Source organism: Ascaphus truei, chromosome 1, assembly GCF_040206685.1.
Source record: "Ascaphus truei isolate aAscTru1 chromosome 1, aAscTru1.hap1, whole genome shotgun sequence".
NCBI classification, from domain to species: domain Eukaryota; kingdom Metazoa; phylum Chordata; class Amphibia; order Anura; family Ascaphidae; genus Ascaphus; species Ascaphus truei.
The window spans coordinates 162,940,149-162,954,273 of NC_134483.1; the positions used below are offsets into that span (position 1 = coordinate 162,940,149).

The 14,125-nt window shown below is 40.2% G+C and overlaps 1 protein-coding gene across 6 annotated transcripts in view; it reads right to left on the bottom strand.

Annotated features, from left to right (window-relative positions):
• SMARCA2 (SWI/SNF related BAF chromatin remodeling complex subunit ATPase 2) overlaps nucleotides 1-14,125 on the bottom strand; it is a 194,923-nt gene that overhangs the window by 133,894 nt on the left and 46,904 nt on the right. For all 6 annotated transcript variants that reach the window (XM_075597226.1, XM_075597235.1, XM_075597204.1 and 3 more), the window contains 2 exons: nucleotides 10,878-11,116; nucleotides 9,834-9,966 (listed from right to left, as the gene is read on the bottom strand). In XM_075597226.1, the coding sequence (XP_075453341.1) occupies nucleotides 9,834-9,966; nucleotides 10,878-11,102 (358 nt within the window). In that variant the 5' untranslated portion in view covers nucleotides 11,103-11,116. Of the gene's footprint in view, nucleotides 1-9,833; nucleotides 9,967-10,877; nucleotides 11,117-14,125 lie in introns of those variants that run through there.

Genomic DNA, 14,125 nt, shown 5'->3' on the forward strand with positions numbered 1-14,125 from the left:
ATAAGTGGGGAAAAGGTAGTGCTTCACTTTAAGTACATTTTCGCTTTACATACATGCTCCGGTCCATTGCGTACATTAATGCGGGGTATGCCTGTAGATCACTGGAACAGAGGATCTCACAGGCACCTAGAATTGATTAATGCCTTATATCCAACTGATTCACAGCAGACTCTGGAGGCACATACATCTGCCTATTTTCTTTGCTAGCCGATCTAAAGAACCCAAGGGTACCTAGAGCAATTAGTAGTACAATTAATTCATACCGGGTATCTCTTCAAGAGTTTGTATTAACAGCCCATAGTAGTATTTTATTGTCACTCTGCTGCTCACACACCACTGGGTTGAGGTATTTATCTCTCAAACAGGGATCAGTCAGAATTACTTGGTAACACTTTTTTGATGACTGATTATTTTCCAAAACACCCGTTGTCATAGTGGAGCCCAGCACTGATACTCTTCTACATGCCTCCCCTTTTAGATTATTCAGCGATCTATATGTTTTATATATGTTTGACAGAATTAAAAGTCTCCTTGGAGATGTAAACACTTGTTGACACAGAACTAAGTTACATAACCAGTCTTTCCCCTTCCACCTGGAAAACAATGACCGTCAAGAATGATTTCACACTACAGTTACTACAGTAATTTAAAAAAATAATTTTAAAAACTCCTCCAGCCTTGAGTTGTGAATAATGCTTTTATGGATACGTTTGCACTGACTTATGCACAAATCAATATTAAAAGCTTCTATAAAATAATGTATTTTTAAGCTTTATCCCTTCTCGAAGCATACTCTGTATCAACATCTGCTAAATTATTTGTAACTGCATAAATTCAGTAGTCTGATATTACAGTATCCTGTGCAATATCGTCCCATGTATGTAGTACGTATTAGAATAAATTTTTTGCACATAGACCATGTAGGGAGCCAGAGAAATTAAATCAAATATTTTTTCAAAAGTCAAGTAATATACTACTCTCAGGTCAGCGAGACATTAAGAATGACACCATTTGAACCTAAATAAAAATATGCTGACATTCAAAATGTATCTAGTAGATTAAATGTGGATTGTAGGAGTTTGCATACTTTGTCATCTTTAGTATTTTACTGATAATTCTTAAATTTCCTTTACCTTGATATATAAAGTGGGCTCAAGAATGACAAAAATTGTATACTTAAAATGATTTGTGTTAACAAGAGAAATAAATAAACCATTGAGCCAAAAAAAAAACTAAGTAAATGTAAATAAAAGGTGAACGTCAGAAGTAGCTTAACGGAAATAGCCGTGTTAGTCCATTTGCGATCAGGTCAGCAAATACTGATATACAAAAGTCATACAAACCTTTGTATATCAGTATTGCCGACCTGTGGAAGAGAGGAAAACTCGCGAAAGCTTGTCCTATGACATAAATTGTTAGTCCAAATAAAAAAGGTATCACCTAATACTGAAGAACTGATTTATTCTGCAATATATATATAGCAGAATAAATGAGTTCTTCAGTATTAGGTGAGATATATATATATATATATATATAGCAGAATAAATGAGTTCTTCATTATTAGGTGAGATATATAGCAGAATAAATGAGTTCTTCATTATTAGGTGAGATATATATATATATATAGCAGAATAAATGAGTTATTCATTATTAGGTGAGATATATATATATATATATATATATATATATAGCAGAATAAATGAGTTATTCATTATTAGGTGAGATATATATATATATATATTTATATATATATATATATATATATATATATATATATATATATATATATATATATATAGCAGAATAAATGAGTTATTCATTATTAGGTGAGATATATATATATATATATATATATATATATATATATATATAGCAGAATAAATGAGTTATTCATTATTAGGTGAGATATATATATATATATTTATATATATATATATATATATATATATATATATATATATATATAGCAGAATAAATGAGTTATTCATTATTAGGTGAGATATATATATATATAGCAGAATAAATGAGTTATTCATTATTAGGTGAGATTATATATATATATATATATATATATATATATATATATATAGCAGAATAAATGAGTTATTCAGTATTAGGTGAGATATATATATACTGTATATCTCACCTAATATATATATATATATTACCATCAGAGCCATCCCTGTTCACGGTAAAAAGGAATTTACATCTTTTGCAGTTTGAAATAAAATAGTAACACCAACAGAAAACAACACAGTCATCTATGGATGACGTTGCAGCTTTCTATAGACTGCGGTAGCGAGTTCTGACACACCGGTCATTTTCTGTCCGGCGGCAAAAATCGTGGTCATGGGGGACTGTTGCTTTAAGGTTATGATTTTGCTTTAAGGGTATGATTTTGCTTTAAGGGTATGATTCTGCTTTAAGGGGTTTTTTTTTCCTTATAGGTGGAAAGCATGGGGTCTACATACCTGAACCATATAAATATTTCAGCTCCGGGGACCCTCTGCTTCCCGAAATACACTACGTAGATGCTGCCAGTAGCATCCCTAGCTCGGGGAACAATTTGGAGGCTTTAATCTTCCGTGTAACGGAAGTCAATAGGAAGCCTCAACGTCAACCATCTCGACTCCCAATTGGCTCACCTACAAAGTTATCAAGGGACGCAGGAGTCCCCGGAGCTGAAATTAACAAGATTCTGCTCCGGAAACCCCCTGCTTCCCACCTAAGGGTAATTCTATTTTTTTTTTTTTTTTAACATGAAATGCTGTTTTAACTGAAGCAGAACTCAAACCAAGGTTTCCATTTTTTTTTTATTTGCACTCTTCTGTGCAAGTCCTGCATGTAGTATACAGCCTGCGGCATGACGGAGGCAAAAAAGTACTGTGTATGCAACTAAAAAAAACCTTAGAAATACAGGTGACACAATTGGGGCACTGAACGTCCTGTACAGCAGGGGTGCACAAACTTCCTGAGCTGCGCCCCCTGCCTGGCAGCCGCAGCGTTCGTGCCCCCTTCTCCAAAGACCCGGAGTCAAATGACGCTGCGGGTCATGTGATGTCACGTGACCCCCGTTGCCACGGCGACACGTCGCTGAAGAGCCGGCAGAGAGCAGGTAAGGGAATTACAGAGGCCTCATCCGGCATTTAATTTAAATGCCTTGTGGAAGGGAGTAACCCACCCTAGAAATTCTTGCGCCCCCCAGTTTGCGCACCCCTGCTGTACGGCATTGCTTGTTCCAAAGGCCAACTACCAGCATCTCAGCCACTGCAACATGAAGTAAAGAGCAACAGTGCCATGCTGGGAATTCCAGGCAAAACACAATGTACGAGGCCACTGCTGATCTAATCATCTTAATTAATTTGAAGGAATATATGCATTTCCTGTTTTGATTATCAGGGTTACATTTCTGTCCACAAAATAGTAAACCTCGCATTTAAAGCAGCAAAATCCTCGAAAACAGGAGAAAATTAGAAAATTGCACTATTAATATCCCATAAATCTTCCCAAAAATCCCTGAAAATAAATGAATATGTTTCACTTTTTGTATAGTATTTTTTATGGCATTCCTGCAGACCATTTCAATACATTTCTGGGGCTTATTATAGGAATGGAAAATAGCATTAGGATAATTAAACCAGGGTTTAAGGGAGTGGGACCACCAGTCTCAAAAGGAAGGGGAAAAAACCAAAACAAACAACATCTACTGTGAGTCGAGCTGCACAGATTGAGTTAAAAAAAAAGAAAAAAATTGAAAAGTGTTCCAGGACTGCCGGCATCAGCATTTCGGAGACTGGAGCTGTAGGAATACTAGTATGAACACTTGAAGCACAGTACGAATGACAGAGTGACACACAACATTATTCAGCTGCTGCCAGTGGCTTCTGAATTCAGCTACATTGAGCCATTTCTAAGAATCCTTCAGCTTTATACTAACAAGTTAAACAGATGCAAAACAATCTCCCATGATTACACGGGAGTGTCCTTGGTGCCAAAACGTTATAAGGGTAAATATTCAGGAATCAAAATGTTAATTCCTTAGTGATGTGACTGGAACAACAGGGACACAGGAGACAAGAAAGTGGGCACTAGAGGGAAAAAAATCTCCTCTGTAGGACTTGCTGCCAATTTAATGGCAGGATTTCTCTCTCTCTCTTTTTTTTTTTTAATCCTCCTGTCGCAGTGTGACAGCACCAAAATGTGACAGTATTTATTAGCTGGGAGAGACACTATTTCTGCATCACTTGCACGCCACTAAATCCAAAGACAAACAAAATGCAATCAAAATGATGAAACGGCATAACTTATTCTGGTAATTATCTTAGGTAAAAAAAAAAAAAAAAAAGAGAGAAAGATTAGCAGATGGCTCAGCATTAGGCAGACAGACATGAATTTAACAGAAAGAACACTAAAAAAAAATCCTTCCTTGTAACTGATCAGTGTAGTCCTATGCCTGATTTTCTGTTATTAACATCCACACTGCGGGCTATAGGGCTCATTTAACCCCTTCAGCACGATCGCTTCCTGCTTCCGGCGATGCAAACGGAAGAGGAAGGTCCCAGCTCCCGTTTAGTTTGCCGCCAGCTGATTGCGAATGCCCCCTTGAAAACTAGCAAAACCCGATAAGAGGTGGCCAACAACAGGTCAAACTGACCTATTGATGGCCTTTGAGGACTGGAGTTGGCCACTCTTGGTATGCATCATAAGTCATTACGGGTGGCAGTCTGGGGGATCTTATGCTGTACTTCTGTTGGTTACTGATGGGGTTAAAGCTGCAGTTCAAGCTGTTGTTTAAAAAAAAAAATATATATATATATATATATATATATACATATAATATATATATATATATATATATATCCCCATTCAATATGTGCATCAATACAATCTACACACTGACAAGTGATTAGCTAAGCTGCAGATCGATCCGTTCTACTGTAATCGATCGCTTGCTCTGGGTTATTTAATTCAGTTCTTGCACAGCATTGTGGGCAATGTAGTCCTGGAATATGATTGACTGGGCAGTTACTAGATACAATTGGTGCACTGCTAGAGAGAGGGCGGGGCTCGAGCCAGAGCCTATCAGAAGGGGACTGTCACTTTGGAAACGCTTCCTACATTAGGCTGCGTTTATAGTGCCGGCGAAAGTTGCATTTAAAGTTTGAGCAACGTCTCTGGCGACAAGGAGAGTGACGTCACCAAGGGGGAGGGCAGAGTGCAATAGGCGCTCTGTGATTGGTTTAAAGACAGTCACATGTGGCGACTGTCTCTCCAAAAATCAAATTGGGTCGCTTCGTCACTGTCGCGCTTACTATAAGCGCATGCGACGGATTCAATGTATTTGTTTTCGCGCGGTGTCAACGTTGACAGGCACTATAAGCGCAGCCTTAGAAACATTAAAAGGGTCTTTAAAACATTTTTTTTTTAAATGCTACAAGTATTTTCTCATAGTACAGAACCGATTTATTAAAAAAAAAAAAAAAAAAAAAACACATGTAGGATATTTCTTGACTGCAGCTTTAAAGCAGCAGTCCATGCTGGTCGTTGGTCGCTACTGTTTCTATGTATTTTGTTCTATGTATCTGATGCCTGGTTCAGGAGCTAGAAGCTTTTGAAATATTAAGTGTTCTGGTAGGTTAAAATGGAGTTTTCCCAAGACCCCAGTGCAAAGGTTACCATGGTAACCCCAGAAGCAAGGGGTTTTTTTAAACGCAATTTTTTTTGCTTTACATTGTGCTGCTAACCCCTTGGCAGCCCCACTTTTGCTTACAGAAATATATATATTGTGGAAACAACGCACGTGTACAGTAAATAAAAATATCACTTGAGCGCACATTCACATGACAGACAGGTCTGCAACCCTGCTTTTCCCCCCATTATCACTTGGCATGCAGTGTTTCCACTGCAGCCAGGGATTCTGTGTAATCACAGGCAAATGAGCACAAAGTGTCACCTTACCAACTTACTAATGTAATCTATTTCTTAAAAAAATAAAAAATAAGGAGGTACACTCTGAAAAGCAGAATGCATGTCTGTACCCATCCATGGGTCTGCGTCTCTCACTCTTTTTTTTTTTAATCTTGGGCATCCGCTACAGGAATAGAACTTCTCCCCAGATCCAACTTAGAATGTTTACAAATCCAGTCTCAAAGCGGGCAGATAGTTACAAAAAAGAAATCGGATTGGAATCACTGAATGATTAGCACAACAAACCACTTGGCCACTAAAGGACAGCAATGCAGTGCCAAGCATGTATATTGTGCACAGTTTGACTGCATTGCACAGTATCCCGAGAGCCATGAATCGACACTTTATCTTCACAATACAAGGAGTACTTGTACTGTAAAATGCAGCTTCACCATGACATTTTATCCTGGTTTAGATCCTAAACTGAACAGCAATACTCAACGTGAAAACAACACACTTATTAACGCATTCAAATATTCCTTCAGAACGTGTTATAGATCCCGCTTTGGTCATAGGCATAGGGTACATTAGATTTTTTTTTCTATGACATAAAATGACTTCTATTCAAATTATCAAGGAGTACTTTTAGCCCAAAAGGTGTATGGCATTATATAAGTAATACAACACAACGGTAACAATGATGTTATAGCATATAACAAGGATTATAATGATGCTTTACTATTTATTGCTTTACAAATGAACATTAATAATGAAGTGAAAGTCCATCTTACTATACCACAGAAGTCATTGCAGAATATTTAAACGTCTTTGTTTACGCCTTGAAAAATGGTGTCAGAAAGACTGTACACAAAACATTGGAGGCAAAGCTGTCAATCACCACTCTGCTTGCTAAAGCTGTATCCCACAGCTCTACTTTGTGGAGTGCCAAGCAAAGCATTATGGGCTATGATTCCAGCGCAGTGGTGATTTACAGTTCTGCTTCTGAGGCATCAGGGGACAACAACTGACAGCTTCACAAGACTGGAAGGAGGTAATGGAAGTGCAATGCGTACAGATACTACTTACCTTTATTTTGATGCGTAAACAACAGATTTCAGGGGTACATGCATAAATAGGACCTCTGGTACTAAGCTTGTAGATTACAGATAGCTGTGTGATGCTCCAAACTCCAGACAAATCAATGCGCAGTCTTTAAGCATTTATAACATTAATGCATAGCTTTGATATTCTCCATAAACAAGATGATATACCCCACCTTACCACTGAGATAACATATATATAACTCCACAGTGTTTCCGAATAGCTGGCCAGGATTCCACTTGCACTGCGGTGAGAATCCACACCCCTGGTGTCCAGTCACAATGGCATCGGAGTGGATATGCAAACAATAAGTAAACTAGAGTATAGTAACTCACGTTTTGGTGGGGTATAATTCGATGTAAGTCCTTCAGGATATCCGTGTGCCTCCGTTATCAACAGCTTACAGATGAAGGGAATGGAAAATAAAGCACTACCTTGCTGATGCACGGTGAATAAAAGGTTAACGCAAGTGCGTGCCCATAAAAAATGATTTATTGGTTCCAAAATATAAAACAACTACATAGAGGGGGTCAAAAGGGCCATGTAGAGGAGGGGCCCTTTTGACCCCCTCCATGTAGTCGTTTTTATATTTTGGAACGAATAAATCATTTTTTATGGGCACGCACTTGAGTTAACCTTTTATTCACCGTGCATCAGCAAGGCAGTGCTTTGTTTTCCATTCCCTTCACCTCTGGTACTAAGCTCAGATCTCTGTATGATCAAAGTGTTTTCAATACAATGCTCTGAATGGGCACAATTTAACACGGAGTTTCCTTGTTCACCTTCTGGTTTATTTTTTCCCAAATCACACCATACATAACGTTCTAATTAATACTGTATAATAGACATCACAATGTCTAATTGTCACTTGTACAACAGTGGGGGGATGCTATGTACGGCCATAAACCATCTCCAAAGTAACTGCAGCGAGCACAGAAATTATTCAGAAGACAGCATAGACCGCTTGCCACCTTACGCAGGGCAAGAAAAAGAAACACGAGAAAAATGCTCCTTTCCAAGAAAAAAAGTTTGGCTTTTGAGAGAATTTTATTTCACAATTCTCTAGAGAGGTTATCTAGTTTTATATTTCAATACACAGTTTGATTTGAAGTTCTTCTATGGCACCAGATACAAATGTGTTGCTATAGACTGTATTGCAGAAATGTACAGCGTAAAACACATTTCTGAGATACTTTTAGCGGTTGGCATTTCTGTAATTATACTGGAAGTATACATGAGAACAGAACCTAGCAGATATTCAACCAATTCTGATGCCATCTTGCTGCACAGCAATCTCTAATCTAAATATCTTTAAAAGACTCATATGGGCTTATTTCAATAAAATGTGATATGCTGACTCAGCATGGAAACTCTCACCAACTTGAATGCGACTTCTTGTGCAGAAATCGCACTTTATTAAATAAGCGTCAGTCAAAAAGTGTCCCAACGGCAAACTTGGGGCCAGACTGGAGCAAATAAACGCACCTCATTTAAGGAAGGGAAAAAACAACTCAGAATGGGATTTTTCTTTGCTAAAACTCGTGCAGTTTTATTCCAAGTTTTGTAACCAAAAGATTTTTATACGTAACACCCTTAGGGGCAGATTCTAGATGCTCTGAAGTGGCTGATCACGAGTTCAGAGTCAATGTTAGTTTTGCTTCAGATTACATAGAATTTAGGGGTCTTAGTTTTGATGCTAATTTTGAACATCACTATGTGCTTTCTGTTGAAGTTCCTCTTTCTGACATCCGGCTGTGTTTTTACAATCTGTGGTTGCTAAGTAAATTATAAGATACACTGTAGAAACAAAGCCATGCACAGGACTGACAAAGAGAACTGACTTTTTGTTTTCCCGTCAATACAACAACAATACAATGTATTTTGTGAAGACTGCCTATTACTAACACTACCTACAGTTATTTTTTTACGCTTTTACATTAACTAAATGGTATTAAAATATCTTGTAGAATAAGCCACAAACTACCAGTCTAAGACATTTGGTTGCGGCCCTTCGCTGCGACCAAATGACCGCCAGCGTTTAGCCGCTGCTCACCTCGCCACAGGGACACAGCCGCCGGCTGCTTCACCACTAAGGTAAGTCACTAACCTTAGCCCTTACCCTAAAACTACTCTTAACCCCCAATACTAATGCTAGCCCCTACCCTAAGAAACCTTAACCCCCTTACCCTAAAACCCTTTACTCGAAGCCTTTATCCCAACAGCTAAAACCTGCAACGTTAACCCCATGCCCAAACCGGTACAGTCAACCCCATACCCTAACCATTGAAATCCCTAATACTAATCCTCTAACCCTAAAACGTACCTTCTCAGCAAAGTGACCGGCGACGGAGCGGCTGTGGCGGAGGGTCCACCTGCGGCTAAATGCTGGCGGGGAGTTGGACGCGGCAGGACGGCTGCGACCAAAATGGCCCATTACAACAGACTGCACCATTTGAAAAGTAAGGTAGCTTTCATTCAAACAAGAAGCGATAAGATATTTAGCCCCCAGATTACTGTGCTATGGCTGTCTATAACTAACCTGAATGGTTCTCTAGACAAATAGGAATTGTAGGAATTTACAACTGTAAACACTACACAAAAACACTATTTACAGTTGCATTGTTATTTTGGCAACCTTTTTAATAATGAAGGATTTCAGTTTAGTTTCTAAACAGTATTACAGTCATTTTACTTGACTACACCATCGATAAACTGTCAGAGTGCCTTAGCATTTGGACCATATTAAAGGGATTCTACGTGAGGGTGGAAAAAGCTCAAGAGACACTGCTCCAGTGTGATCTTTCAAGAGAGGAGACTGAACGCACCTTGACTGTGCTGATCCATGGGACTCTGAGGGGGGCCCATTCCAGCATGTGGAGGTCTCATGCTTGAACTCTTCATAGTAGCACAGTGCATTTCATCAGTCATTCCTTTGTCATGCATGGTATCCATGGGCTGCTATACATATTAAAAAAAAAATTATAATTAAGTTTCAGTACTCAATAGACAGAAAATCTATTTAAAGCAAAGGGACAAAATTCAGCATTTGCCAATGCATGGTTGGCGTCAAACCAAAACATTCCCTTGGGTACATTGTACTTTGAGTAATATGCACGCATGTACTGTATCTTCATAGTTTCATAGAAAAGGGCATGTTCCAACAAAGTACAGGGACCATGCCTATTATGTGTTTGGCTTGGCATCTGCTGTTAAACAGTCTATTATTTTACTGCAGGGAAGGCTTTGCACTGGCAGTCTGCTGTGTGATCCAGCATGCCATGGTGAAGACGGGCCGAGGAAGATAAGGATGTCTACTAAACTACTGTACATGTATGTCTATGTTGAATAAAACAAGTAAAGCTTGAATACATATGAATATAATATGTACAGCAACTAAAAATACCATTTGTGAGCACATTCACATGTATCAGACAACCCTGCTTTTCCCCATCATCTCTTAGCACACAGCGCTGCCACTGCCGCCAGGGATTCTAGGAAATAGCATGCAAATGATCACTCAGTGTGTCACCTTTTGCTTCATATCCATTTTAACAGGGACCGCTATAAGCTTACGGCTGCTGTATTACATAGCTTTTTCAGCACAGCCACAACTTAGTTAAAGGGATAAGCAGGCATTAACCCATATTGCTTGGGGTAGCGATCATGTAGTCGCAGCTAATATCTATAGCTGTAGCACATACAGTACTTCACTTAGCTCACCCCTTGGCATACAGCTAGTAATATTTAGCGCCTTAGCTGCAGAGGGGACTGGAACACATTACTAAGAAATGTATAGCCGCACCCAATGGCAACAAAAGGTTAGTGAATGAGATCCTGTGCAAATTGTGTTACTTTTCATGAAGAAGTACCTTATGCATCTGGTGCATGCCCTCCTGTGGGTAATCTGATGGTCCCATGGTGGAGAGCTGGTGGGAGACGCTGGGCGGCCCAGGGCTGGGGCCCATCATGCTGTGTACGGAGCCCGGGGATGGCCCTGGCCCTGGGCTGGGACCTAGAATAGGCCCTGGAGAAGGTCCAGGCCCAGGCGAAGGCCCCGGGTGAGGCATTGCACCCGGATCTGTCGGCGTAGACATCGAATGTTCCGTTGCTAAAAAAATAAACAACAACAAGTATAACATTAATTAAAATAAATACTCCAAAAAGTGAATTTAGTCCAGCAGGACAGTTGTGCTGGCACTTTAGTTATTTCTCCGACTTCATGCAGTTCCTTGCGTTGTCAGCTATATGAACACACACACGTCTACAGTCTCATTTTTAAGACCGGTGAAATGTGGCCCTTTTGAACCCCCGCTCTGACCCCACAGGCAATGAAAGGGTCAATACCACTGATGAGCATCATCCTAATCATGGGCATGTGCACTAGAATGTCCAGCCAGGGCACCTACAGACACCAGAACACAGTGTGTATATTGATGAACACATTAATAAATGCATGGACTCTGGCAACAATGAAAGTGGAGCCTTGTTCAAATCCAGGTGTCGGCTGCTTGTGACCTTTGGGTAACTCACCTTATCCCCCTGTGCCCCAGGCAACAAACAGATTGTAAGCTCACTGGGGAAGGGACTTTGCCTGTAAAATTCTATGTGCATTGTAATTATGAAGCGCAATAAATCTAATTGGGAGAAAAACACTATATCGCATTTGTTTTAGAAAAGGAGTTGGAAGAATTGAAGTAAGGACAGGGGCACACCCTTTATATACCAGGGCATGTGCCCCAGCTGGTCCTTGTCTAGAGCTGCCAGAGGTACATACCGATGTTGGGCGAGAATACAAATTGAATACTTTGGGGCATAGGCCATTATATATCAATCACGGGTTCAATCCCACTTAACAGAAGAATATAAATAATACATATTAAAACTGCAAAAAAATTGAACGCCTGATGAAAGTAATACATTTTAATTGTTGTTTTATAATTTAGCTTTGGAATTTTACGCCATTGAAGTTCTAGACATTTTCATACATCTGTATAAAAAGATTGCCTTTGTTAAGGGTTACAGTAGTTAGGTAATTGTATATCTAATTGAGCAAAGAATGCAACATTAATACCAGTGTTGCCCTGATTGTGGGTCAAATCTTGAGCCGTTTTTAAATAAAACACATTGGTGGCCATCTTTAACAAGTCCACAAAGAATATGTCAATATCTCCCCCAAACAGAACGTTAGTGAATTACTTCACAATGAACCAAACAAACATACATGCGGTACACGTTTCCCTCTTTATAAAAACACCAGTCCAATTGATATCATCCAATTTGTTTCGCACAAATTCAATTTTGCTCATTTCATCCAATGCATTTATATTATGAAATCCCCAAGTAGTCTGTTTAGAATAATGTTGATATAAAACAGAACTTCCAATACCAAGGTCTAAAGGAGCAGCCCCCTACTGTTTTGTTTTTATTTATTAAACCCATCTCCCCCCACCCCCTTTTTTTCTTCTTTTTTTAAAGATGCGAACGGGGAGTTTCCCCGAGCAAACCGCTGCCATTTTACGCTCCATGGACATCCAGATTCCCAAGATGTTTTTCCTCCATGAGAAACAAAATGGTTGCCAAATCTGCAGCCAATAGGAAGCTGCAACATCATCTGGTGCAGCTTCCTAATGCGAGAGCGCACGAGTGTGTGCCAATGTGAGAGCGCACATGTGTGTGCCAATGTGAGAGAGCGCACGTGTGTGTGTGCCAATGTGAGAGAGAGCACGTGTGCGCCAATGTGAGAGAGCATGTGTGCGTGCGACGAGACAGAGCGTGTGCGCCATTGTGAGACAGAGCGCGTGTGTGCCAATGTGAGACAGAGAGTGTGCGCCAATGTGAGAGAGAGCGCATATGTGCGTGCCAATGTGAGAGAGTGCACGTGTGTGTGCCAATGAGAGAGAGAGTGCATGTGTGCGTGTGCCAACGAGAGAGCACATCAACGTGAGAGAGCGCTTGTGCGCCAATGTGAAAGAGCGCGTGTGCGCCAATGTGAGAAAGAGAGCGCGTGTGCGCCAATGTGAGAGCGCGCGTGCGCCAATGTGAGAGCGCGCGTGCCCCAATGTGTGAGTAGGAGCTTGTGCGCCAATGAGAGAGCACGTGTGCGCCAATGTGAGAGAGCGCGTGTGCACCAATGTGAGAGAGCACGTGTGTCATAATGAGCGAGCGCGTGTGCGCCGACGAGCGCGAGCGCACCGACGAGAGAGAGTGCGCGCGTGCGCCAGCGATAGAGTATGGTCAATGTGGGTTTCAGTGAGAGATCTAAACAGCTCCCTCCCCCCCAGCCGCTCAACAAAAATCTCTGGCTGGCTCCCAAGTTAAGATTTTAACAGCAAATACAAATATCACTTGTGAGCACATTCACAACTCAAGACAGGTCTGCGACCCTGCTTTTCAGTATTATCTCTTAGCATATAATGCATCCACTGCAGCCAAGGATTCTGGGATATGCAAATGAGCAAAGTGCCATCTTTTGCTTCTAATCCATTTTAACAATGACCCCTATAAGCTTAGTCCTGCAGCATTACACAGCTTTTCAGCACAGCCTGGGGTAAAGTGCATAGCCAGTAACCCTACCCACAAATTTGACCTTTTGAGTCTCATCAATGTGAGGATGGTTATATTGGCTTTGCAATGTAAAGTTGGGACAAGATTTACCCATACATAAAAAAAAAAGTAATGGTGGGCAACTGTTTTACCCACAAGAACTTATTTAATGTGTAGTTAACATTTTAACATTATCCAACAACTGCAGCCCTCTCTTCATATCTCGGCCTAGGTTCTATATTAATACCAATGCTACTAGTAAAAGGAATATGATCTTTTATTCATTTGCAAATTGCAACTACAGTACTTGATTCTCTGGGAGAATTGTGGACTTCGACATGTACATGTGTCCAATAATATGCTCATAAGGGGCCAGAATTAAAAGCCTGCTGCCTTTAAATAACTGTAAGGGTTAAGAAGCCGAATGACCCAATATAAGGCTAGCGATACCGTGGCCCTGGTTACCAGGAAGAAGCGTCTAAGGACGAGCAACGCGTGTCTGTTTAGTGACGTCACAATCTAGCAACATTTTCATGGGGCGGCCCAAAAGTGGAGCACCCTACCCCTAATGCAC